This window comes from Mobula hypostoma, chromosome 6 (genome assembly GCF_963921235.1).
Source record: "Mobula hypostoma chromosome 6, sMobHyp1.1, whole genome shotgun sequence".
In the NCBI taxonomy this organism is placed as follows: Eukaryota; Metazoa; Chordata; class Chondrichthyes; order Myliobatiformes; family Myliobatidae; genus Mobula; species Mobula hypostoma.
Window position 1 is genome coordinate 132,147,646 of NC_086102.1, and position 25,330 is coordinate 132,172,975.

Here is a 25,330-nt window from a genome sequence, read left to right on the forward strand (position 1 = left end):
GAGACCCAGGGGGAGGTGATAGGCAGAAATCGATACTCACGCCAACAGGTTGGAGGGTACCTGGACAGAATATAGGTGTTGCTCCTCCACCCCGAGGGTGGCCTCACCTCAGCTCAAGAAGAGGCCACGAACCAACACGTCCAAATGGGGATGGGAATGGGAATCAGAATAAAAATGTTGGGCCACCGGGAAGCCCTGCTTGTGGTGGATGGAGCGGAGGAGCTAGACAAAGTGGCCCCCCAGTTTACGACGGGTCTCACCAGTGTAGAGAAGGGTGCACTGGGAGCATCGGACACAATAGGCAACCCCGGGAGATTCGCAGGTGAAGCGTTGCCTCACCTGGAAAGACTGTTTAGGGCCCTGAATGGAGGTGAGGGAGGGCAGGTGGAGCACTTAGGGTGCTTGCAGGGATGTGCTGGGAGGGAGTTTAGTGGGGAGGGGCAAATGGACAAGAGAATTGCTGAGGGAGTGATCTTCGCAGAAAGCTGGTGGGGAAGATGGTAAAGATATGTTTAGTGGTAGGATCCATTGGGAGATTACAGAGGCAAAGAAACTGAAAAAAAAAGTGAATAGCATATTTACAGGAGATAGTTTCTTCTCCTCCATCACATCTGTTCTCTGGATGCAGCGTTCCATTCCAGGACATCAGATGTCCTCCTTCTTTAAAGGATGGGGTTTCCCTCCCTCTACGATTGATGCTGCCCTCACCCACATCTCCTCCACTTCCCATACATCCATGCCCACCCACCTTTCTGCTGCCTTAAAAGTGACAGAACCCCTCTTGTCCTTACCTACCACCCCATCCAACACATTATCCTCTGCAACCTCCACCTTCTCTGAAGGATCCTAGCACTAAACATATCCTCCCTCTGCCCCACTTTCTGCAGGGATCGCTCCCCCCATGAGTTCCTTGTCCATTCGTCCCTCCTCAGATTTAACTCCCGGCACTTATCCCTGCAAACGGCCCAAGTGCTACACTTGCCCATTCCCCTCCTCCCTCACCTCCATTCCGGGCCCCAAACAGTCCCTCCAGACAAGGCAACAATTCACTTGAGAACCTGTTAGGGTCGTCTACCCTGTCCAGTGCTCCCAATGCAGCCTCCTCTACATCAGTGAGACACTTTGTAAATTGGGGGTCCACTTCGTCAGGCACCTCCAGACCAACCACAAGCAAGATTTCCCTGTGGCCAAACATTTTAATTCCAATTCTCATTCCCATTCCGATGTGCCAGTCCTCATGGAGGAGCAACGCCTTATATTCCATCTGGGTACCCTCCAACCAATATTCCCTCTAATTTGTACCTGACCAGTGTGTGCAAAAATCTTGTGCTGTGCAATTTTTTGCCCAGTGACAACAACATGTGTGCACTGAATTGTTTAGTGGAAGTAAACCTGGAGTTATTCTAAGGATAATGAACTACCAGGTCCAGTTAACATATCATTCTCGGACCTACCCACAGCAGTTGTCAATCATATTTATCAATAATTACATGAACCTGAGACGTATTCTAGTTTTTGGTTTTTATTGTGTGTTACTTAAAATAGCAACTACCTTCAGAGCAAAACTTTCATAATACCCACTAATTCATTCAGGCTTTGAACAATGTTGGGGTTTTCAGCTTTGTAGAAGGTCTTTAACAGCTCCACAGCTTCCTCAGCTCGGTAAACACCGATACACTCAGTGGAACACCACTAGCCACCAGCAGTCAACCAGAAGTGGCTTCCCACTCTTTATTCCAACTCTTTGCCTACTGCCAGTCAGCCAATCTTCTATTCATGCTTGTATTTTGTACAGAAGCCTGAGGTCCCACATCCCAAGGTTCGAGAACAGCTACTTTCCTTCAACTGTTCAGTTCAGTATTTTTTTTACTTAGACCTACAGCACAGCTGCCAGACCTGCTTTTCTCTCAACATCATAGTTCGGCTCTGAACAATGTTATGCTAATACATATATTAGTGTAGTAAAATCAGCCCATCAGTGACTGGTGTCAGCCATCAATGTAAACCAGTGTGAATCACCTTGGCAACCCTGGGGTCACTGCTGATGTCACAGAAAACTGTAAAGAGTTGACTATTTATTGCACAAGTTCCAGTGATGAAACCAGCAGACTGAATGAGTTCAAGCTCGCAGATAAATACATGTGTCGCCGTTTGCGATCGGAACTTTTGTTTCTCAGCACACCTTATTTGGTGGTTTCATTCTGCCTTCTTGACTTTCATGCAGCAGCAGACAGTGTTTTATTTTGATAAATATTCATCCAAAGAAACAAATTTCACTGATCTGAGATGCAACAGCCCGTTACTTTTGACAGATAAATGACATAACAGGATAGTCCTGGGCTTTGGGCGCTATGATTTCCACATCCCTGCACGGTGACAGCTGACAACATGCAAGGCCTGCTACCAGCTGCAGAGTGATATATTACAACAAGTGAAAGTAGATTAGGTGATGAAATCTAGTTAGTATGTTGAAACTTGAAATATGACTTTAATGTGTTGAAATATACTTGCCATGCCAATGAGGTAGAGGGTGACAACCTTATGTGTGCAGTTTAAATTCCTTTGTGTGCTAGCAGCACGCACACACACCTCAGAGGGAACATTGCCTCCAACCTGATGGTACGAATATCGATTTCTCCTTCGGATAAACAAATACCACCCCGCACCCCTTCATTTACTCTCTACTCCGACCTTTTAATTCTTCTCACCCGCCTGATACTTCCCCCTGGGTCACCCCCCTTCCCTTTCTCCTATGGTCCACTCTCCTCTCCTATCAGATTCCTTCTTCTCCAGCCCTTGACCTTTCCCACCTACCTGGCTTCACCCATCACCTTCCAGCTACTCTCTTTCCTCTCCACCCAACCTTTTGATTCTGCCATCTTCCTCCTTCCTTCTCAGTACTGGAGAAATGTCTCGGCCTGAAACATCGACTATCTATTCATTTCCATAGGCTGCCTGACCTGCTGAGTTCCTCCAGCATTTTGAGTGTTGATTTGGAATTCCAGCATCTGCAGATTTTCTCCTGTATTGTCTGCTTCAATCACCCTTTCCAAGTGTGACTGATACTGAATAATCTGCCATAGCTCTGAACTTTTATTTACAAAGTGCAAGCTCTTAGCATTCACCAACGTAACACGAATAAGAGTGAAGTAGAAATATATATTCATCCCACAAAATGCAGAGTTTGCCACAAAAAACATCTTTGTTTCCATAGCAATCTTCCTTGCTCTGCTGCATAACGTTTTTCTCCCAAAGCCCTTCACAATGCTACCTTACTGTATTTGCTCTGGTGTTCATGTGAGCCAAAACGTCTCATTATTTGTGTATGGTTGCTCAGACCGAGCTGCATATGATTACTGTGCTGGTTCAGATGGTAAAAGTAATCCCCAGAAGCAACCTAAAGCCTCTACACCCCCCCCCAACATGAACAGAGGCTGACACTCCAAGCTGGATTTTACAGGTTCCATTTGCCTCCCCAACCAACGTGATCCAGGTAATGCTTCACCCAAGACGTCAAAGACCCACTCAAGTACACAGCCTCTAAAGGTCAGGCTGCTCTTTCAATGGAGTCTTGACTAGGTTGCTAAGACTTTCACTACTGCACTAAGAAGCTCAGCAGTGGAGCACCAAACCTGAGAGTAGCTACCGTGGACCAAAAGTCAGTGTGTTACCAAAGATCATGAACTGTGTTAATTTGTGTTTTTAAGATCATCAAAAACAGAGAGTCAATGATAGAAAACCATTATTCACATAAAAGACATTGGAAATCTAAAATCTCCTTCCCTAAAAACATAAATTTTAAAAATATTAAGGATTAATTGACTTTAATTGGTTAAGGAATCCAGAAATCTTGCCCAAAAAAAAGCCATTTTTTATTCTCTAGGTACATTCCCTACTAACTCCAATGCAACTCTTTGTTGACCAGCTATCTGACAACTGTCCGGTGCCTGGTTCTCACTATGATCGCCTATCTGAGTTACAGTCACACTAACATTAAAGCTCAACACAAACTGATCCCAGCCAACAGAGGGGAAAATATAACAAGAAACCATTCTTTCAGTACTCCTTAAATTTGACAGGAGGGTTTTTTTTTTGTTCTTCCCTTCTCCCACTGCTGTGAGTCACTCTTGGGACAAAGGATTTGCTGGAACCGCCAGAACTTATTGCTCATTTTCACTGCCTGACCAACGTCTTGGTAAATCTCGAGCAGCTTGTGAAGGATTCCAATGGGTTGAACGGCCAGCTCAGAGGACAACCAAGAAGCAATCAAGTTTCTTCGGGAATAAAGTCGCATTTGACTAGTCTAAACAGCAAATTTCTTTCCCTAAAGAATGCTTTAACAACCAAACTAATTTGAATTTACATCGCTGCATTCACTCCAGTCATGTCTTTTGGCGGCATTATTCTTCTCTAGAAAATTCTTCCGATACTAAGACCATTCACCCAGGGTTGGGGGATCAGTTCCACACCAGTGGGTGAATCCAGCTTCAGTCATTGGATTGGGCTGCTCTTTTATGCTGATTAACATTTTGGTTTTTCGTCCAAAAGCTCAGATCTCTTCATTTCTGCAAGAACCACCAACCTACTCTAATCCCTCCCCTGCCCTCCCACCAGCCGGACATCATCAATTCCTTCTCCTGTCCGCAAGACAAGAGGGAAGCGAGCAGTTTGTCCTTGACCTCGAGGGTTAACTGTGATCTGTACTGGGGGGGTTTAGGATATTACAGGGATGGGCCTGTCGTGCCGCGGCCTGCGGCAAGTGTTAGGGTCGTGGCTAGAGAGGTGTGCGTGGGGCTGGTGCTCTCCGTGTTCATTGCTCACCTAACCGTATCAGAGTCTCTGATGCAGCCTGCCTGAGGTTCTTCATCCCAACGACGCTGCCGGGTCCGATTCATCGGCTCGGCACCACTCCTGACCCCACCATCCGCAGCGGCCCGGAGACGGCAGCCGCCCTGCCCTGCCCCAGCAGCTGCAGCCTCGGAAACGGGGTGGAGGGATGGATCCGCTGCACCGCGCTGAGGTTGTCGGCCCAGTGTGTGTGTGTGTGCTCGCAATAACTATCCCTCCCGGGTACAGAAGAAAATGCAGCTCTCCACAGCATCTACGCCACACACACTGGCAAACTGATGCTGGGGTACAGAATAAAGCAGAGCAAACACACACATTAAATCCAGTGCCGAACTAATCCCAGTCCCCAAACTAATTCCAGCTCACAGGCAAATTCAATCCCGCGCTAAACAAACATCAGCACCCGAACTGACCACAGGATATAGACAAATTAAACCCAGTGTCCAAACTAGGACCAGCACAGGGAACTAACAGAACAAATACACTAACGCAGCAAACAGCACAGGCACAACTATTACACCTAAACTAAGAGCATCAGATAATGTAATTAAAAAAATCCCAGCGTGCTAGCAAACCCCAACACAGAGCAGGATGTAAACTAAATCCAAAAGTCTGTCAAATTAAGCCCAGTTCTCAAATTGAACTCAGCACAAAAAGTTAGACGCGTAACACAGATCAAATCCAGGGAAGAAACTAACACCATAGGTTCACCTCCAAATATAGAGAAGCATTTTTCCTCTTGCTTAGTCTGCTTCCTCTCCAACTTTGTGAGTTTTGTCGTAGTCGATAGCCGCCACCCATCACCAACAGCCGGACCTGGTCCAGCTATGTTGATGTTGAAAGCTCACCGGACACCCTGGTTCCTCAGGAGGTTAAAGAAATTTGGCATGTCGCTGTCGACACACCGATGCACCATAGACATATCTGGAGGTATCAGGGCTTGGGGTGGCAACTGCTCTGCACCACAAGCGACTGCAGAGATGTGTGGGTATTATTTATTTGTGACTGTTTGTCTGCCGTCAGAATTATACAAGCTCTCTGTGCCTTGCACTGTGTGTGACTGTCGATACTGTATTTTGCAACTTGGCCCCTGAAGTACACCATTTTGCTTGGCTGTATTCATGGGTGTGGCTGAATGACAGTCACACGAACGATTAAACTTGAACTTGACTCAGCTCGGCACATCGCAAAAACCAGCCCCCCCTCTGAGGACTCTGACTATATTGCTCTCTGCCTCAGTAAAGCAGCCAGCATTATTAAAGACTGCCATCCACCCCATACATCCTCTCTTCTCCCCTCTCCCACTGGGCAGATGATACAAAAGCCTGAAAGCTTGTACCACTTGGCTCAAGGACAGCTTCTACCTCACTGATATTGGGCTCTTGAGCAGACCATTTTTATGATAAGATAGACTTTTAACCTCCAGTCTACTTCATTATCATCTTCCACCTTATTGTTTACCTGCTCTGAACTTTCTCTGTAACCTTTACACTTTATTCTGCATTGTTACTGCTTTACCTCGTTCTCCTTCGATGCACTGAGTAATGACTTTATGAGAGGCAATTGTGTATCTGTAAGTGGTGCATTACAGCGGTTCTCTCTTGCATCTCTTTCCTCCTGTATGTACAGTTCTTGTTAGAACACAAGGTTGTGGGGAGCACCACTTATCATCCCCATTCTGGAGATGCTGTTAGATATGTAGCTCCAGATCTGTCCAAGCACCTGGTGTGTATCTTCAGCTTGACAAAGACATTTAAATCACATCCAGGTGTTTAGTTACATAGCTCTTGAAGAGCTATATTGGTTGATAATGCTCCTGCAGTGTGCCTTGCAATTTTTTGTTGCAATAACTGTGTTACGTGAAATGTTTCTTGGAGGACGTAATATAGACTCTTTTCTCCCTCCCTCCTTTCTTTCTTTCCTTTTGTTCCTCCCTCTCTCCTCTCCCTCCCTCTCACTCTCTCTGCTCTGAGGATGGGAGAGTTTAATTTTCTCTTATGTAGATGTAACATCTTCTCTTATCACTCTTCACAACTTTGCTAAGAACCTCTGTCCAAATTAGTTAATCAAAGCTTCCCATTATGGCTGCAAGCAACAGTACATCCAATAGCATCAAGTCAGTAGAAGCAAAATGCTATGAATCTTACAGGCTTTCTACAAAAAGTTTAAAACTTGCAAAGCACTGATTATTCCTTGAAAAGAAATTAAGTTCATTATTCATAGTTTTAATCTTTCTACTTCAAAATATCCTAAAATCTATTACTGCAAAAGAAAAACGTACAGTCACTGCTATAACATAGGAAGTATCGTGACTAAATTGTGCACAGGAAGTTCAAACAAAAAAGAAATGAATAAAGTGGATTGATGATCTACTCTTGAAAATGAGAGAAAAAGATTTGCTGTCATGAACTTGAAGACAACAGGAAGAGGATTCTGTCTGATCTCCTAGCCAACCAAATCAACAACAATAAACCTATCATCTGGTCTTTTTTCATTGAGAAGCTGCAGTGCAGAAAATAGCTACTGTGTTTCCTATATTATACTTAAATTGAGGATTGCTAGGCAATGCAGATTGAAGAGCTATATCTCAATAAATAAATAAATTAGAAACAAATGATTTTGTTGTATTACAAAGAACATTCCAAGTACTCAAGAGGTCTAAGCTCATAAAATATTCTCACATTTCAAATTACTTCAAAATCAAAATGATTCAACTATTTATAAAACAAACACGCAGAACTTTTAAGCAGAACTTAACATCCAGAACACTCTAAAAGATGTACTTGCAAGTTAAGAAATGCCCAAGTAAACAACCAAATGTATTTTCCATATATTGTAACTAAACACCTAGATGTGATTTATATGCCTTTGTCAAGCTGAAGATACACACCAGGTGCTTGAACAGATCTGGAGCTACATATCTGCCAGTATCTCCAGAGTGGGGGTGATGTGTGGTGCTCCCCACAACCTTGTGTTCTAACAAGAACTGTACATGCAGGAGGAAAGAGATGCAAGAGAGAACTGCTGTAATGCACCACTTACAGATACATTATTGCCTCTCATAAAAGAATATTCAACATCAGATCTAATAGAGACAATGGATGAGTCTTTCCAAAAGTTTATCATTGTATTGAAGAGATACAACATAGAAACAGGCCCTTCAGCCCTCCACATCCACACTGACCATCCACTTATTATCCTCCCCCATATATCCCACTCCCATCAGGGAGGAGGCTAGATAGCATCTACACCAGGATCACCAGACTCAAAAACAGTTACTTTCTCCAAGTAGTAAGGCTGATCAACACGTCCACCCACTGACCCACCCCTACACACCACTCACCACCATTACTTTTATCATTTCCTGTAAGAATCAATTTATGTACAGACACTCCTGTGCCTAGTGTCACTTTATTGACGGACAGTCAATCTCTGTATGTAAGCTATCTTATTTATTTATATTTATTGTGTTTTGTTATTGTTGTGTTATCATATTGTGTTTTGTGCTGCATCAGATCAGCAGTAAGAATTATTTTGTTCTCATTAACACTTGTGTATTGGAAATAACATTAAACAATCTTAATCTTAATCATGAATTCTCATCAAATTCCCGAGATGCTACCACTCTACCAGGGGCAGTTTACAGCAGCCTTCGACCCACACGTTTTTTTGAATCTGACAGGTAAACAGCGGTGACAGGGAGAATGTGAAACTTCACCCTGACAGCAGTGAGTGTCAGGATCTGGTAATGTGAGGCAGCGGTTCTGTGCCATCCTTACTGCATACGGTTCGGATGTACCATATGTACTCCACTTGTTCCTCTGCTCCGTCCTTAATCCAGACTTGTCAATTCTAGCAGATTCAGTTGCTGACGCCTGGGTCAAAATGATCGACCTGATAATATTAACTTTGCATCTCCTTCCACAAAATGCTGTCTGGCCTTCTGAGTATTTCATTATTTTATCTTTTCTATTCAAAACTGCTGCATCTGCTTTTTAATTACTCTGAACGCTGCAAGTGTGTGCAAGCTGGATGGGGGTCGGGCGGTGAACCCACATCTTCAGTTTATCTTTCATTTTTCGTTCTCCACCAGTCATTATTAATGGGGCGGATTTTACCCAGCATGCAGTTCGAGCACGCACTCGTCCTATTAAATAGACACGGCCGGTAAGTTTAATTGGGGGTTGTCTGTTCGCCCGGAATCCTGGGATGTGTCTTCCTCCATTGTAACCTCTCATTCAAGTTTTGAAGTGATGGGTGCTTAGCGTTTAGTGGGCTTTCAAGGAGTCGCAAAATCCCAATTAATTACTTGTGGATAGAACCTACCGTGAGTCAACGGTATCCGGATACCCGGACGATTTAAAACGTGACACCGACTGTATTACAGCCGACAAGGTAAGAATGTGACACTCGCTCTTTTAACCAATAGGCTGTGTGGACAGAACGAGGTGACGGAGCGGCCTGGTCCAATAAGGTTCTCGGATGGAGGGAAGCTGGAGGCCGGCTCCTGGATGTTATTGAGGGAGGAGAATGCGGCGAGCCGCCGGGAGCGGGCCGCTGCTCCGGGCCTGAGAGCACGGCCGCTCGGCACTTGGGCCCGTCGACATAGAAATAGCCACCTCAGGCCACACAGGTAAGATCTAGGGATCCTCCCAAGAAGAGGGCTCAGGTGGAAGAGGCAATGGAAAGGAGGATCGGATTTACGCCTAGGCCACGGGGTTAATTTACAAGGGCAGGATGGGGGGAAAGGGGGGCGAATGGATGGGAAGGAACGGGAAAACAAGGGTCTGTATAGGGAAAGTCTTGCTGTATGTGAAGTGGAGTGCTCTGATTACTGATCCTTTTCTGACAGCTGAACAATACAATGCTATTCTTGTGTTGATGTAATTGTAGATAGTGACGTTTTAACTGCATTGACTGGGTTACCCCGTTTTTTTTACACTTAATTGTGTGCCAAAGGTAATTCATTACTGTAATTCGAAGGCTAGGGGAAGTTCAGTGACAGCGGAGGTTACTTGGACACGTAGGCTGCTTTGTTTGCGCAGAGACTGTCAAGCGCTATATTTGGTGTAGCCTTGACACGTTTGACATCTGCTTTTATACGGTTTCTATTGTTCTGGCTGCTGTACACGTTCACAGGTTAATTGTTCTTGTCAGGTGGCTCGCTGTTCTTTGATTAACTCTGCATTCTAGAGTATTTCTGGTACTAGTTACAGAGATGTGCGTGGTTGGTGAACTTTTCATTACCTCTTTCTCTTGCTTTGCTTGCAATTTTGGTCCGAAGGCAAGAACTGGAATAAACTGACCTTTGAAATATAGCTTCAGGCATCTCAACACAGGAGCAGGTCTGTCTAACCCGCAGCACCATTTAATAATTGATCTGTGCTGGTCGTATCTCCCTAATATGGCATTTCTTCATAGCCCACTGTTTCAATTATTTGGCCACATCCGCATAATGATCCATCTTCAGCACCTGGTGGCCTGAGATCCAGAGATTCACCACCCTCTGAGAAGAAATTTCTACATACCTCAATTTCAAATGACCTCCCCTGATCTTGTAGTTAAGTCCCCTTGCTTGAGACTCTCCCATTCATGAAAACATTCCCAACATCTACCATGTCAAACCCCTGCAGAATTTTGTATGGCTACACCTCGTCCTTCTAAATACAGTCCCAAACCACTTTGTAAATAAGAGATTCTGCAGATGCTGGGAATCCAGAGCAACGTGCACAATGCTGGAGGAACTCAGCAGGTCAGGCAGCATTCTATGGAAATGAATAAATGGTCCCACCTGAAGTGTCAGCTGTTTAATAATTTCAATAGATGCTACCTGACCTGTTAAATTCCTCCAACATTTTGTCTGTTTTGCTCCAACCCATTTTGTCCCATTCCAGGAAATGGCCTGCTGAATCCCCTTTGGACTGCCTCCAATGTTACAATATTCGTTCTTAGCTAAGGGGCCAAAACTGTATGCAGTATTCCAGATGAGCACTGAACAGCACTGTGCATTAAAAACAAATCCTCCCTACTTTTAAGCTCCAACCTCTTGCAATGAAGACCCAAAATCCCACTTGCTGCCTTCACTACTTTTCTGAAGAGGAACTATTTGTTTCCAACTCTGTTTTATGTGGATCAGAATGGATTGAAAGCTGACTAACACGCTTCTTCCAATACCATGGACACCAAAAAAAAGTTAAAAAGAAATTTATCATCAAAGTACATGTATGTCATCATATACTACCCTAGGATTCATTTTCTTGCAGGCATTCACAATAAATACAAAGAAACACAGTAGAATCAATGAAAAACTGCACTTAACAAGACAGACAAACAACTAGTGTGCAAAAGACAACAAACTGCAAATATAAAAAGGGGAAAAAACAAAATAACAATAGAAAAGCAATGGATATCGAGACCATGAGATGAAGAGCCTTTGAAAGTGAGTCCAAAGATTGTGGGAACAGTTCTGTGTTGATTCCTCTGTGGTGTGGCATCTTGTTTCTGCATTCTGTCTTTTTTTTTGAAGGGAATCTTATTGCAATTGAAACATGCACAAAATGCTAGAGAAACTCAGCAGATCAGGCAGCATCTATGGAGATGAATAATATTGTAATTGAAATTTTGATTGTAGATTAATCTCCACCAGGAATAATAGTGGTGTTAGTGGGGGAAAAGAGTAGTCATTTTTCTATTATTGATTTTAAAATGATGTAGCTGACATGGGAGATCTCCTTGAGCTGAACTTCCATTCTACTGCAGTACTGATATGCACCTTGAACAGCTTGCAGCTGTTTGACTGGAGGCTGTCTGTGAAGGGTGTTTGCTGTGTCCCAGTATGAGCTCTCTTTGTCTTTGTGTCAGTGGTGTGTCTGGATGTTGCACCAGCTCTATGTGATTAGTGTGTTTTCCTTTTCTGATTGGAGTCTGGCTGCCAAACTGCAGTGATTGCTAGCTGAAGGCATCGTTCTTGTAGGTCTATGCATCATCTGTTGGTTGATAAGAGACAAAATGCTAAGGGCAGTTCACACTTGTTGCATATTCCAAACACTGAGGATGGGCTGAATTCCCTCTTGTAATTCTGTAACATTCAGTCAGTGCAGGTTGAGACAAAAGCAGAAAGACTGTGCTTCCTCTATTTGGGAGTTTCTCAGCATTTGGTTTCCTCATTCCATATTCCAGTAAACCACATGTTTGATTTTCTCATGCCATTAATAGTTTACATTATTTATTGGCAAAACATCTCAAAGGTTAACTAACGATGTAAGGATTTCCTTTTACAAAAATCATTCAGTACGTAGCCTTCTCTTGAAGGTACTGTTTAATGCATACCAGGGCTAGCTGTACTGACTGACCACTCTTTGGTGTTGAATGTCAGGGTATTGTTTTCTTGTGACAGCTATTATCTCGGAGCTGCTGCTTCTTCTGGTGTGTGACACACACCCTTGCAGCGGGATTCGGGCAAGGGGTAGGAACATTGCATGATTCTGTAGATCTGAAGTCTAATGTCAACTTGGAATCAACTGCCTTAAAATAGACTGGCTCTTGTCTCTAGTGTGAGAGAGGCTTGTAAGGAAAGTCTTAAAAATAAGAGATTCTGCATATGCTGGGAATCCAGAAAAACAAACACTGGAGGAACCTGCCCCCCCCCCCCCCAGGTCAGGAAGCATCTATGATCTTTGGAGAGGAATAAACAGTTGGCTGAGACCATTCATCAATTGGAAAGGAAGGGGGAAGGAGTCCAAGCTGGCAGGTAACAGGTGAAACCAGGTAACCAGTCAGGTTGTTAGGGGTGGGTGGGGATTAAGTAAGAATCTGGGAGGTGATGGGTAGAAGAGACAAAAGGCTGAAGAAGGAATTTCATGTGAGAGGACAGTGAACCATGGAAGAAAGGGAAGGAGGAAGGGCACCAGAGGGAGGTAAGGAGAAGAGAAGGGGGTGAAATGGAAGCCAGAACAGGGAATGGAAAAGAGGGAAAGGGTATGTGCATAAATCATCAGAAGTTGTAAGTAAGGGAAGTGGTGTTTTTGGTAATGTTATCTTCCGCTAATCCAAATGTTTAATCAGTTACATTATATTTAGCAGCTCTTTTTGCTTGGTTTATCCTCTGCACTGTTAACAGCAATGCATTGCCCAAAGCCCAATGACTGACTCACTCTGTTACAGCTATTCAATGCTGTAATCTCCATTTTATAATGTTTTGGGAGGTATTCTCATAATCCTTGAGAGTGCTCTAATCTGGGCTCCATCCAAATGTACTTAGCTCATATGCGATGCAAAAGTCAGTTTCCATAAGCACCATTAATTTTACTAACAAAATGTGTCAGTAGACATCAGGCTAAGAAAAATACTTCGTCTTCTGTTCTCTGGCTGCGATTATGAGAATATAATAACTAACAAAGACACATTTTCAAGGATTTTTAAAAATAGTGTCATTGATCACATTAAAATTTAATGAAAATCATTAAAACATTTTTGTATTAATGCAGATTGTTTTCAAAAGGGTGCAGCTTCTCTGCGAAGGAGTCATCTTGGACATCATTGTCATTTGAAGAGATGAGTTTTTTTTTGAAATCTTGAATATCTGCAGCAGATAGTGTTTGCTGTTTTCTGGCATGGTTATGGTGGGCTTTCCAGAGCCTAGCTGCTGGAAGATTCTAGTGTCTATAGATAACCTGAATGTGCAGCTATGTGTCTGATGGCTTAGACTTTGCCCAGTATCAACATAATCTCAAATCAGGGGTTCCCAGCCTTTTTTTTTAATGCCATGGACTCCTACTATTAACTAAGACCCCAGATAGGCACCTGGGAAGCATGGTTCTTTCCCACTTTGCACTACATATTGCTGGTGAAATCCACGCACATGACTCCTACCAGCAGCTTGTGTTGTGAAGAAAATCTGAGTTGGCATGTGTGCATTTCAAGTTCTTTGTGTCGTGAGGAGCTGGGTCATTAATTAATAGCTTGAGCCTTGCTCTTGTGATCCGGTTTATCTTGAACTCAGAGTCACTGCCTTGTAACACATTCTTTGCTGGTGAACTTTGGAAATGTATTTACCAAAATAGCAGTGGCTCTCAGTGGGTGCAGCATTCCACTCGAATTGAGGACAGGTGGGAGAGCTGCGATTGGGTGCACTTCTGGGGGACGGAGCTTGCTGTGACTTCCATAGTAACATCCCACAGCTGAGGTCGGGTGAACCAGCTTTTACATTGAGCTACTCGATTGCTGTTTTAAACACATTAAGGGAGAGCCTTCACTGGAAGAATTGCTTTGGCTGAAGGATGCAACTGGCTGCCACCTTCCTCAAGGGCAGCCAGGAATGGGCAATAGATGCTGACATGCCAGCAATGCCCAGACGCTACGAAGTGGACAAGTAGAAACTGAACTAGCTGATTAAAGAACAAAGGCCTAAGATAATCTTGTTGAAGGATTTTTGGCATGTAAAACCTCCACTTGTTCATTAGTTCATAAATAACCACAAAGACTGCCTTTGTCCAAATAGAGTTTGGAGCACTTAACTAAGGCACAGCCGGACTTTAGACAGACTATAAGCTGAAATTGCATTGGCCAATGTATGAATTGGCCATTATTCAGTCTATTAGTTAATGCACATGAGTGTTGTCTACTATATGCATTATTGGGAAAGATGTATTTCTGGGGAAACTGAAAAGGATGGGTAGAATACATTCTGGGCATTTTGGTGCAGGCTATTCATAAAATTGCTGCAGTAAAAAATATCCACGCAAAGGCTTGTATCGAGAAAGTTAATGGAGTTGCAACAAAAATTTATAAATTGAACAGAGAAATGTGAATTGCATATGTGCAGAATAACACAGTTACAATAATGCACAGTAAGCTCCAGATGTCAACACTTCACTTCACTTCATGTAGGGGGCTCACTGCATGTCAACCTTCGTTTTACGACACTGGCATGGCACTGAGGTGTAGCTAACAATCCTGACCTTGGGTGTTATCCATGTGGCATTTTCTCTTTCTCCCTGTGACCGTGTGGATTGCCCTTGGGTGCTCTGGTTTTCTTCCATTTAACCACACATCATTGGGTAGGTTACTTACCCCAGTGTTGGTGGATAGTCGGATAGGAAGGCAGTTTAATGGGGAGAGTTGGGAAACTGGGTTTATAGGAAAATTGGTTAGGGAATGGGAATGCTCTGAGAGCTGACGTAGACTTGTTGGGACAAAATGGCTTGCTATATTATATGCAAATGCAGGATGATCTGTTTTCTAAGTTGCTTCCAACTGTGCTTTAACTTTCTCAATTCTCCACCTTTTGCCAGGTTTCCAATTGTCAGAATATTTCATAGTCATAGTCATACTTTATTGATCCAGAGGGAAATTTGGTAATTTCTGCTCACTTATACTCCCACTAAAACTATTTTTCCAAGTTCTTACTAGAAATATGACTCTAACTCAACCTGTCCAACTTGATCTCTCAGTTCAGATGTTTGTCACTTCCCCTATCACTTCCACCCTCTCCTCCAACTTCTCTCTGGACCTGCATCAGAAAATAGATTTTCTATTTGGCTTTTAAACTCATTGCTTTCATGCTCAGTAATTGGAGCATCAAGGATCTGTTGATCTTCAACAGTAATTTGAGGAAATTTAATCTTGTGTTTTGAAAAAAAAAGCGCCTTCATTTTGGAGGAGTCTGCATGAAATTGAGATTCCGTCATCCAAATCATTGTAAAAATGTAAAAAGTTGTCGTCCCAACACAAACCCCTGTAAAATATCACTAGTCACCAGCAGCCAATCTGAAAAGGACTCCTTTATTCCCTCTCTTTGCTTCTGCCAATCAGCCAATGTTCTATCCATGCTATATCTTTCCTGTAATACCCTGGGCTCTTATCTTGTTTAGCAGCCTAATATGCAGCATCTTGTCAAAGTTCTTCTGAAAATCCAAGTATACAACATCTACAGATTCTCTTTTGTTTATGCTGCTTGTTATTTCTTCAAAGAATTCCAACAGATTTGTCAGGCAAGATTTTCTTTTAAGGAAACCATGCTGACTTTGGCCTACTTTGTAATGTGCCTTCAAGTACTTTGAAACCACATCCTTAACAATCCATTCCAATATCTTCCCAACTGTTGAGGTCAGGCTAACTGGCCTATGATTTCCTTCCTTCGATCTCCTCCCATTTGCAATTTTCCAGTCTTGCAGAATCATTCCAGAATCTATTGATTCTTGAAAGATCATTACTAATGCCTCCACAATCTCTTCAGCTACCTCTTTTAGAACCTGGGGAGTAGTCCGTCAGGTCTAAGTGACTTATCTACTTTCAGACCTTTTATTTTTCCCGGGCACCTTCTCCCTGGTAATAGCAACTGTATCACTTCTGCCTCTTGACACTCTCGAACTTCTGGCACACTTCTGGTGTCTCACAGTGAAGATTGATGCAAAGTAATTATTCAGTTCATCTGCCGTATACTTGTTCCCCATTACTACCTCTCCAGCTTCATTTCCATTCCCTGCACATTCATGTGCTTATCCAAGAGCCTCTATAACACTTCAAATCTTATTTGCCTTCTCCACTACCACCCCAGGCAGTGCATTCCAAGCATTCACTGCTCTCTACATCAGCTGTTCCCAGTTTTTTTTATGCCATGGACCCCTACCATTAACTGAGGGGTCTGTGGACCCCAGGTTGGGAACTCCTACTCGACATAAAAATTTTTGCCCCCACATATCTCCATTTAACAGGCCCCCTTAAATGGGTGCCCTCTGGGATTAGGCATTTAAGTCCTGGGGAGAAGAATACTAGCTATCTGTTCTGTCTGTGTCTCCTGTCAGATCTCTCCTCGGCATCTGCCACTCCAGAGAGAACAACCCAACTGCTCACTATGATGCTGTATTAAAGCTTTGGCCTTTTCCTTCATTGTGGGGCTTCTTGAATTGGCCATTGAGTCTTTGACGAAGTATTTAAGCATGTAGTTCCCATGTCTTGCCAGCAAACTTGTGTACAATCTTTATAGGCTGTAGACTCTGTCCCTCAAGGATTCATCGATTCAATGGTCTCAGGTAAATTGAGAGATGTTTCTGAAACTGATGTTGGACTTTGTTCTTTTGTTGTTCCTGCTTGTGGCATGTGGCTCAATTTTCATAATAAACAAAAGTCAATGTTCTTTATAATTGATAGAATTTTATTTTTTTTATTCCCGGTTAGCAGTTTTGATTTGTTTTTCTCCTCACCCCCCCCCCCCACCACCCCTGATATCCAATAGAAGTTTGCAAAGGTTGACAGACCTAGCTATTTTGTTTTTAAACCTCAAAGCTGGATAAGTTGGTGAAAATTAAATGAGTTAGTTTGTGATCTATGGCATTGTTGTAGATTTTGTGTGTTGTTGGTGACAACTGTTCATTTGATATTAATAGGCATGCAAAACTTGTTGCGTAGATCATTGAATTGTTTATCACAATTCCTCAGGAGTTTGAGCAGAATGTAGAGTTATCTGCAAAAAGCAGGTGAATTGTAAGGTGGATGACTTCCTAGTTTTAGACATCTGCTGTTGAGCTGCTTCAGAGTGGGCCTGAACGCTTGTCTCCAGGAGAGCAGAGAACCCTTAACCTTGGCTTTAATACTACCGATGTAGTGTTGTTACGTAACCTGCAACAGTGAATATCAATCGAGACAGGTTATATAAAAACAACCAAACATTTATTAAACACGGATAAACAATAAAAACGCAAACGAAAACCTTAACCGGAAGTTAACCACTATGCGATCGTTCAACAAAACGTCACTCGGCACTGGTTCTTAAAGTGTTAAATGTGAAAATAGTTCTTAAAGTGGTAAAGTCAGGTATAGTTCTTAAAAATGGTAAATTCGAAAGTCCAACAGATTTATACGTTAAATTGGGAGAGACTTCTCTGGAGAAGGATTTCTTCATAGACGTGACTTTCCTGTTGGTTCTGTCCAAAGGATTCACGATGCAGGAAATAAACAGCTTAAAACAACTGACCTTAAATTCTAGAGAGCACCTTGCATGAACTTTTTGCTCTTTTGGCAAGAGTTATCTTCGATGCAGGTCACTACTCCTTCAACGAAGACTCAATAAGGTCGATCCTTTGTTAAACTGCCGAACGATACCAACTTTCTTAATCCTTCGGGTCCCGTACTTCGATAAAGTCTTCACTCTCCCATACTACTGAGAAAAGGTACATCAACACATCTAGCAAAGATTGCCAGTCCAGCACTATTGTACCTTGCAACAGAACGTAACACTCCGTTTTAAAAATGAAACTGCGTCATAAAAACAAATACGCAACAGAAACAGAGACGCATTAACGTTCTAGCTGGAAAACGGAAAACTAAAAACTAACTGCGTCATCTGGGGTCTACCCTTATATACCCGTGGTGCACATGTCATCACGTGACCTCACATCGGCAGGAAAACTACATCAGGTGACCTCCAAAAGACCATTACATCATTCTCAAAAAAAAAGTCACAGATCTCCTTGAGGTATGTAACAGTGTAAGCTTCTTGAGTTGAAGACTCTCGTATCATAACCCCTTTTAAATATATAATGATTGAGTGTTTTGGTGGTAATTAGGATCCCTTGAGCAAACTCTGCCCTCTAATAAGATGGTGGCTGATCTCAACTCCACATTCCTGTGTATTCATGGTAACATTTTGCCCCTTTGATTTTCAATAACTTTTTTTAAAGATTCCACTTCTACTGCCCTTTTTAAAGAGAAGACTTACAAAGTCTTGCAACCCACCAAAAGAAAAATGTTTTGGCAGATTTCATCTTTTAATGGTGGCCCCTGACAATAGATCTGTGTGCAAGAGGAAACATGCTCTCTGCTTCCACTAATGTCAGTCCACATCAAGATCTTGTTTTTTTAAAAAAACAGTTTAATTCAGCTCCCTATTCCAAATTTTCCATTAATTCCTTACATTCCATTTCCAGATGACCAACACACTGAAAATCAATAGAAACTCATTAACTGTTTTGGCATCTATTTAACTTTAACTTGTACAATATTTTCACCTTGTCAATCTTTTAGTCTTTTTTGGGTTTGTATTTTGTCCAGTTTTCTGAGTGCCATTCGTCTTTGGTTTTATTATTTAGTATGGTGAATCCACCTCTTGGAATTTTTCTTCCTCGTTGGATGTATCCAGCCTTTGTGTTATGAAACATTGCCTTAACATTTGTTTTTTGCATTGTAACTGACCAGCTCTTTTTCTGCTCACTCTCGTGAAGTTTGTGTACATGTCCTGTTCCCAGCATTTACTAATGTTTGTACATGGCCTGTCGCATCTCCCTTCATCAACAGGTCATTGTTGCTTGAAACTTTCTTGGATCTAACGTGAATGGCTTCATGGTTCTCCACATTGCTAATGTCTTTCTGATTCATTTTACCTATTATTGTCTTACTCCCTTAGACAAAGTTATCAGAGATCCCAACAGTCTTGTGCGCCTGCTCCACTCACAGGCCTCTTTACATTGGCAACACAGCAGCGGAAATACTGAGCTGTTTCAAACTCTTGCGAGTGCACTTCTCACACAACCTCTCATGGCCCAAGAACATTCTTCACAGTTAAGAAAGCTTACCAGCATCTCTACTTTGAGGAGGCTGGAAAGAGCTGGATTAGTGCATGAATACACAGAACCTTGTACAGACCTGTTGATGAAGGGAGATACGCGTTTGAGAGCATCCTAACATGTTGTATGGCTGTGTGGTACGAAAAGTGCACAACAGTGTACAGGAGGGCTCTACGATGGGTAGTTAAAACTGTCTAACGCATCACCGGCATGGGTCTACCTGCCACAAGGACATGTAGAAAGAAAGATGCTGGAAAAAGTATAGCAATATCATGAAGGATTCCACCCACCCTGTTTGTGGACTGTTTGTTCCTGCCATCAGCATCCATGTCAGGAACATGACACTCTTTCTTCTTCTCTTCTTCTTCTCTCCCCACCCCCTTCCACCCCTCAGACCATATGACTGATCAGCACTGCCATCCATTAACCCACCCCACCACCACGACATACACATCACCGAATGTCACTATGTACCTACAATCAGTTACTCCTGCATTGTGCTTTATAGGTTTGCTGTTATATATATTTTGTGTTTTTTGTTTTTGTTTGTGCTGCATTGATCCAGAGTAACAATAATTTTGTTCTCCTTTGCATTCATGTATTGAAGAATGACAATGAGCAATCTTGAATGTGGAGTTGTCAGTAAACTTAGATATTTGGCTACCAGATTGCAAGTGAGCAATTTTAAAGTTAATCATGGCATGATGTTTCTGACTACATGTGATTAAAGCTTAACTAACTTTGTAGGTAACTGAAAGTGAGGATTAAAAAGATGCTGGACTCTGACCGAGGGGTTGTGGAGGACTGGCTCTCCCAATTCAAGGTATGGTTACTTTTAATTCCACTTAGAAGTTCTTGCTGTTACCACTTTGTCAGAACTGGAAAGTTCCCCTGGGTGTCTTTGAAAACCAATTCCAAGCTCCTGCACTGCAGTTAACTGAACAAAGAGTTTATTCACTGATTTAAACCCTTATTCCATGCTCATAGTAAATGGGAAATCTGCTTCCGTAGCGACACACTTTTCCTTAAGCACTGGGCAGAGAGGTATCCTTTCTGTCTGTTTATTTCCTATTCCCAGTTCTAGTGTGGTGTTCCTGATACACTGCTGTCTTTGTACACTACGTGGTTTCTAAGGTACTGTTCTAGGAATGGTAGCAGTGTGACATAATGTCTGAATTGATCTTGATGTTTCATGGTGCTGGCATTGCCTTTCATTCAAGGGTTACAGCAGTGACAAGCAGTGACTCTATCTGTCATCTTGCTAAATAATAATAATTGTGGAAGATGTGGATAATTGACAGCAGTTCAAATTCAGGCTTGTTCTACAAACGTATAATTGTAATTGTGCATTAACTGAGTGAAAACCACTAACTTGTGGTATGATGGTAATAGTACCAGTGTCCACCTTCACCTACTTCACTGTGTCCACATCTATTTACAATCACTTCCTCTTTGCCTTTTGACAGACTGTCCCTGAAACTCAGATATCCACTTATGCAGCAACCCTCCACCAGAACAATACAATAGTGCCAGCTCTGTACAAGGTCATCCAGGACCCCAACAATGAGGTCAGTGCTGTGGATTGGGGCAAGCTGGGTGGTTGGGGGTGGGGTAGGACAGGAGTGGACAATGGGGAGGAATTGGTGAGGCCTAGAATGGTGTCATGTTTCTACTTCTTTCCTTGCTCTGTCTGCAGTTATTGGAACCTGTCTGTCATCAGCTATTTGAGTTGTATCGGAGCTCTGAGGTGAAACTAAAGAGGTTTACACTCCAGTTTTTGCCTGAACTGATCTGGGGATATTTGCGCATCACATCAAGCAGAGAGAGACATTGCAATGGCTGCATTGAAGCTTTGCTACTTGGTATCTACAATCTGGTGAGTTTGTTATGGGGGGTCTCTCTTCATTAAAGAGAGATGAAGGATTAAAAACAGAAAAAAAACTGGCAAGAACTCAGCTCAGAACCATCCATTCTTTCACTGGAGGATTGACTTAATATATAGTGGCTGGATTTACAGTTGTGTGTTGCTTGTGTTAGAAATACCTTTTTAAACATGATTGTTCTTTGTTTTATTATTGACGTCAAGATTCTCTGGCTGGTAAGAATTAAAAATTATTTAAAATCTATTACCATCTAGCCTCTTGTGTTCCACCCATAATGACCCCCAGCTACAGTAAAAGCTGGGGTTCAGAAGGGAGAAAGGAAAAACAATGCAGCTATCCAAAAAGGGTGCTGAAGGACTAAAGCTTTGTTCTGGCAGCATTTATCTCACCCGCTGACATTGTACTGTCAGGCCTGATGACTGTGAGCCTAGAAGACATGCACAGTATAAATCCACTTGCATTGTTCTCAATAATAAATGCTAACAATGATCAGTGTATCCATATAATATTCAAATTGTATTTGTATCATATGAAACACTAAATGCACATTGTATAGTTTTTAAAAATGAATATTTGTAAAATAGAAGTTCATTGGCACTTGAACAATTACATAATATTTGATATTAATGTCACCTCATAGACACTGTCACTGAACAAGTTGCTTGGTATCCCCTTGGGACTGATTGAAATGAGCTATAGTTGGAGTCTGCTATTTTAGAATTTTGTGGAGTCTATTTTGCGTTCCACTAATCAGGTCCTGTAAAGTGGCATGAGGGGTCTGCTGTACACTCTTGAAACTGGCTGTCAAATCACAATGTTGCAGTGTGCTGCATAATAGTAACACCACGAGACCAGTCTGTTAGATCACAGGAATGGCACATAGAATCGCAGAAGGCTGGAGTAAAGGAACAGGCCAGCAAATCAGTCTTGGACAGTCCCCATCAGTTTATTATCTCATGTTGCACTGCCTCTTTAATTTGTAAGAAGTGAGAGCTGCAATAAGGATATGACTATCTTGACCCATCAGTAAGATTTTTAGGTTCACAGTCATGCATTGCTTACATTTTCCTTGGTGCCCAAAAACTTTACTGTTTGGCCTTGAATGTGTTCTATAATTGAGTATCCACGAGCTTGTGGGGTGGAAAGTTCCAAATATTCACAACCCTTTGATTTTTTTTTAAAGAGGAAATTCTCCTTTGCGAATTGTTTATCCTGAGACTTTGCCACTAACTAGCTCTGCAGCTGAAGGAAGTGGCCTCAAGTTAGTTGCTTTGAACTTCACTTTGCACCTTCCAGGTTAGTGGGTGTGACGCCAATCCAATGAAAATTAGCAGCCCTTGTACCATATTCACAAAATTTGCAACCTTTTAAAAAATTCCTTGTTTCAGTTCTAACTGGCTGAGAATGACCCCATAATAGTTCCAGTAAGTTGTATTTATTTTTAAATCTGATCGTTTGCTACTGAAGGCAAATGTACCTTGTATTTCCCTATTTGATGGGTATAAACTTTGACTTGTAGACATGTTACCAAAACCCTATGGCTAATGTTTTCCAGTCCTCTGCCATACATTTAGTTTTTGTTTTGATCATAACTTTACATTTCATCATCAGTTTCCTTCCCCTAATGTGTCTATAATCCTTTTCAATTTGTTTTGTATACTCTTTGTTCATTTTCCACCTATTGTCAGCAATCCTGGCCACACAATATTTTGTCTGCTCATTTAGATAATTGACATTGGCCATATTTGGTTGATGACTGGATGCCAATCTTGGTCACAACTTCAGCAGTTACTACATAGATACCACAAGTAATTACCAGTCTTCTCAAAGCAACCTGTTTTAATTAAATCAAAATGTAGCTTAAGAATAATGTATTAAAAAATTGATCTAATCATCCTTAATTTTGTGTAATAATTAATTTGGCAGCTTTTAATTAAAACTTCCTGCAAATTCAAATGTATATCAACTACTGGTTTCCTCCTCAGAAATTCAAAATACTTGTCAAATAAATTTTCACTTGTGTGCATCCAACTGTGCCAAATCATATCATGATTTTTCTAATGCTTCTGAATATTTCTATTTTTTAAAAAAAATCACTAGTGTCAGGTTAATTGGTTTATAGATATTTTCTCCTGCTTTTTCTTTAATTTTGTTTCTTCTTAAGTAGAACCTCATTTCCTACCCTTTCTAGAATGTTTGTCTTCTGTCTTGAAAAACGTCTTTGCTCTTTCTGTATTTTCCCTTTGTAATTTCTCCTGTAGATTTAATGTAATTTTTTTTTTGTTTCTGCACAACAACTATCAAGGCTCTTTTATTTATTGTTGGTATACTATCACATACCTTTCTCCCAAATTTCTTTGTTATTCTGCACTAAATTCTCAATCCTCGCTCTACTTTGTGCAAAGATTATGAAATCCTTCAATCATTGTTTCACTTTCTCCTTGTGTCTTTTACTCAGTGGAAAATGCATCCAGTATTAGTTGTGAATTATTTCTTCAGATGTTTATAAGAGCATGTTTTTTTTATCATATGTTGAAGATGTAGTACCTTATCTTACACTGGCTAATTGACCACTCTTGCCAGCCTAGTTTTGAATTGTTCAGATTGTTATGTTCTCTTTACACTGATCTTGAATTAAGTTAAAAGGACAGCACACTGTAATGGGCCAAAGAGCCTGCATGGTACTGTTGTATTTGATGTTCTTTAAGTCACTAGTTTTATTCTAATTACTTTAATCACTTTCAGCCTTTGAGTAATAATCAAAATTAGAATTCACAAATAGGTCAAAGCTCTTAATAATTAAGGAGCCTCATAAAGAACTTGGTTGTTTGTTATAAGTCCTCTGCCAGAGATTAGTGGCTTAAAAACAAATCTGCTTGTCTGATGTTTAGCATCTAGATAGTGATTATGCCAGCTCCAGCCTGTCACACTGTTATTCATTTTGTGATAGAAGATACTGTGATGCATTTTCCTCCCTTTTAGAATGTCTACATAACCAGCCCACCCACTGTGTGCACATATGGGCAACAAATGAAGAGTCAGAGGGACATCATCCTCCGCAACTTCTGCCATCTCCAGACAGATCCTACCACCAAACATGTCTTTACCTCTTCTTTCCCCCCCACCCCCCGACTACTTCTGCTTTTTGTAGGGATCGCTCCCTCTGTGATACCATTGTCTAATTGACCCTCCCCACTAATCTCCCTCCTCCTGACACTTATCCCTGCAAGTGGCCAAGGTGCTATACCTGCCCATTCACCTTCTCCCACACCTCCATTCAGGGGCCCAAACAGTCCTTCCAGGTAAGGCAAAACTTCCACTGCGAATCTGCTGGGGTGGTTTATTGTGTCTGATGCTCCCAAAGTAGCCTCCTTGATGTTGGTGAGACCCCTTGTAAACTGGAGGGCCACTTCGAGCACCTCCACTCCATCCGCCAAAAGTTGAACTTCCCAATGGCCAATTATTTTAATTCCAATTTCCAATCTTGCTCTGACATGTTGCTCCATGGCCTTATCTTGGCACAAGATGAGGCCATCCTCAGGGTGGAGGAGCAACACCTTGTATTCCATCTGGTTACCCTCCAACCTAATGGCATGAATATCGATTTCTTCTTCTGGTTTAAAAAATAAATAAATAAATTTCTCTCCCCCTCCCTTTTCTTTTCCCCACTCTGACCTCTACCTCTTTTAGAAACTTAGAAACATAGAAAATCTACAGCACCATACAGGCCCTTCGGCCCACAAAGCTGTGCTGAACATGTCTTTACCTTGGAAATTGCCTAGGGTTACCCATAGCCCTCTATTTTTCTAAGGTCCATGAACCTATCCAGGAGTCTCTTAAAAGACCCTATTGTTTCCGCCTCCACCACTGTTGCTAGCAACCCATTCCATGCTCTCACCACTCTGGTTTTTTTTTAAAAAAAACTTACCTATTGACATATCCTCTGTACCTACTTCCAAGCAGCTTAAAACTGTGCCCTCTCGTGCTAGCCATTTCAGTCCTGGGGAAAAAACCTCTGACTGTCCAAACGATCAATGC

The 25,330-nt window shown here is 42.0% G+C and overlaps 2 protein-coding genes across 6 annotated transcripts in view; one reads left to right on the forward strand and one right to left on the reverse strand.

Moving 5' to 3' along the window:
• The window catches only part of cdk15 (cyclin-dependent kinase 15), a 50,637-nt gene extending 45,498 nt beyond the window's left edge, over window positions 1–5,139 (reverse strand). Inside the window, exon 1 of one of the 2 annotated variants that reach the window (XM_063050016.1) lies at window positions 4,822–5,139. In XM_063050016.1, coding sequence (XP_062906086.1) covers window positions 4,822–4,867 — 46 coding nt within the window. In that variant the 5' untranslated portion in view covers window positions 4,868–5,139. The remainder of the gene's footprint in view (window positions 1–4,821) is intronic. The other variant, XM_063050015.1, reaches the window with a different exon arrangement.
• A 4,164-nt stretch (window positions 5,140–9,303) lies between these two features.
• hycc2 (hyccin PI4KA lipid kinase complex subunit 2) overlaps window positions 9,304–25,330 on the forward strand; it is a 53,993-nt gene continuing 37,966 nt past the window's right edge. The window contains exons 1-4 of one of the 4 annotated variants that reach the window (XM_063051732.1): window positions 9,304–9,481; window positions 20,157–20,232; window positions 20,876–20,977; window positions 21,106–21,285. In XM_063051732.1, coding sequence (XP_062907802.1) covers window positions 20,182–20,232; window positions 20,876–20,977; window positions 21,106–21,285 — 333 coding nt within the window. In that variant the 5' untranslated portion in view covers window positions 9,304–9,481; window positions 20,157–20,181. Of the gene's footprint in view, window positions 9,482–11,154; window positions 11,288–12,743; window positions 12,765–20,156; window positions 20,233–20,875; window positions 20,978–21,105; window positions 21,286–25,330 lie in introns of those variants that run through there. The other 3 variants (XM_063051729.1, XM_063051731.1, XM_063051730.1) reach the window with 3 other exon arrangements.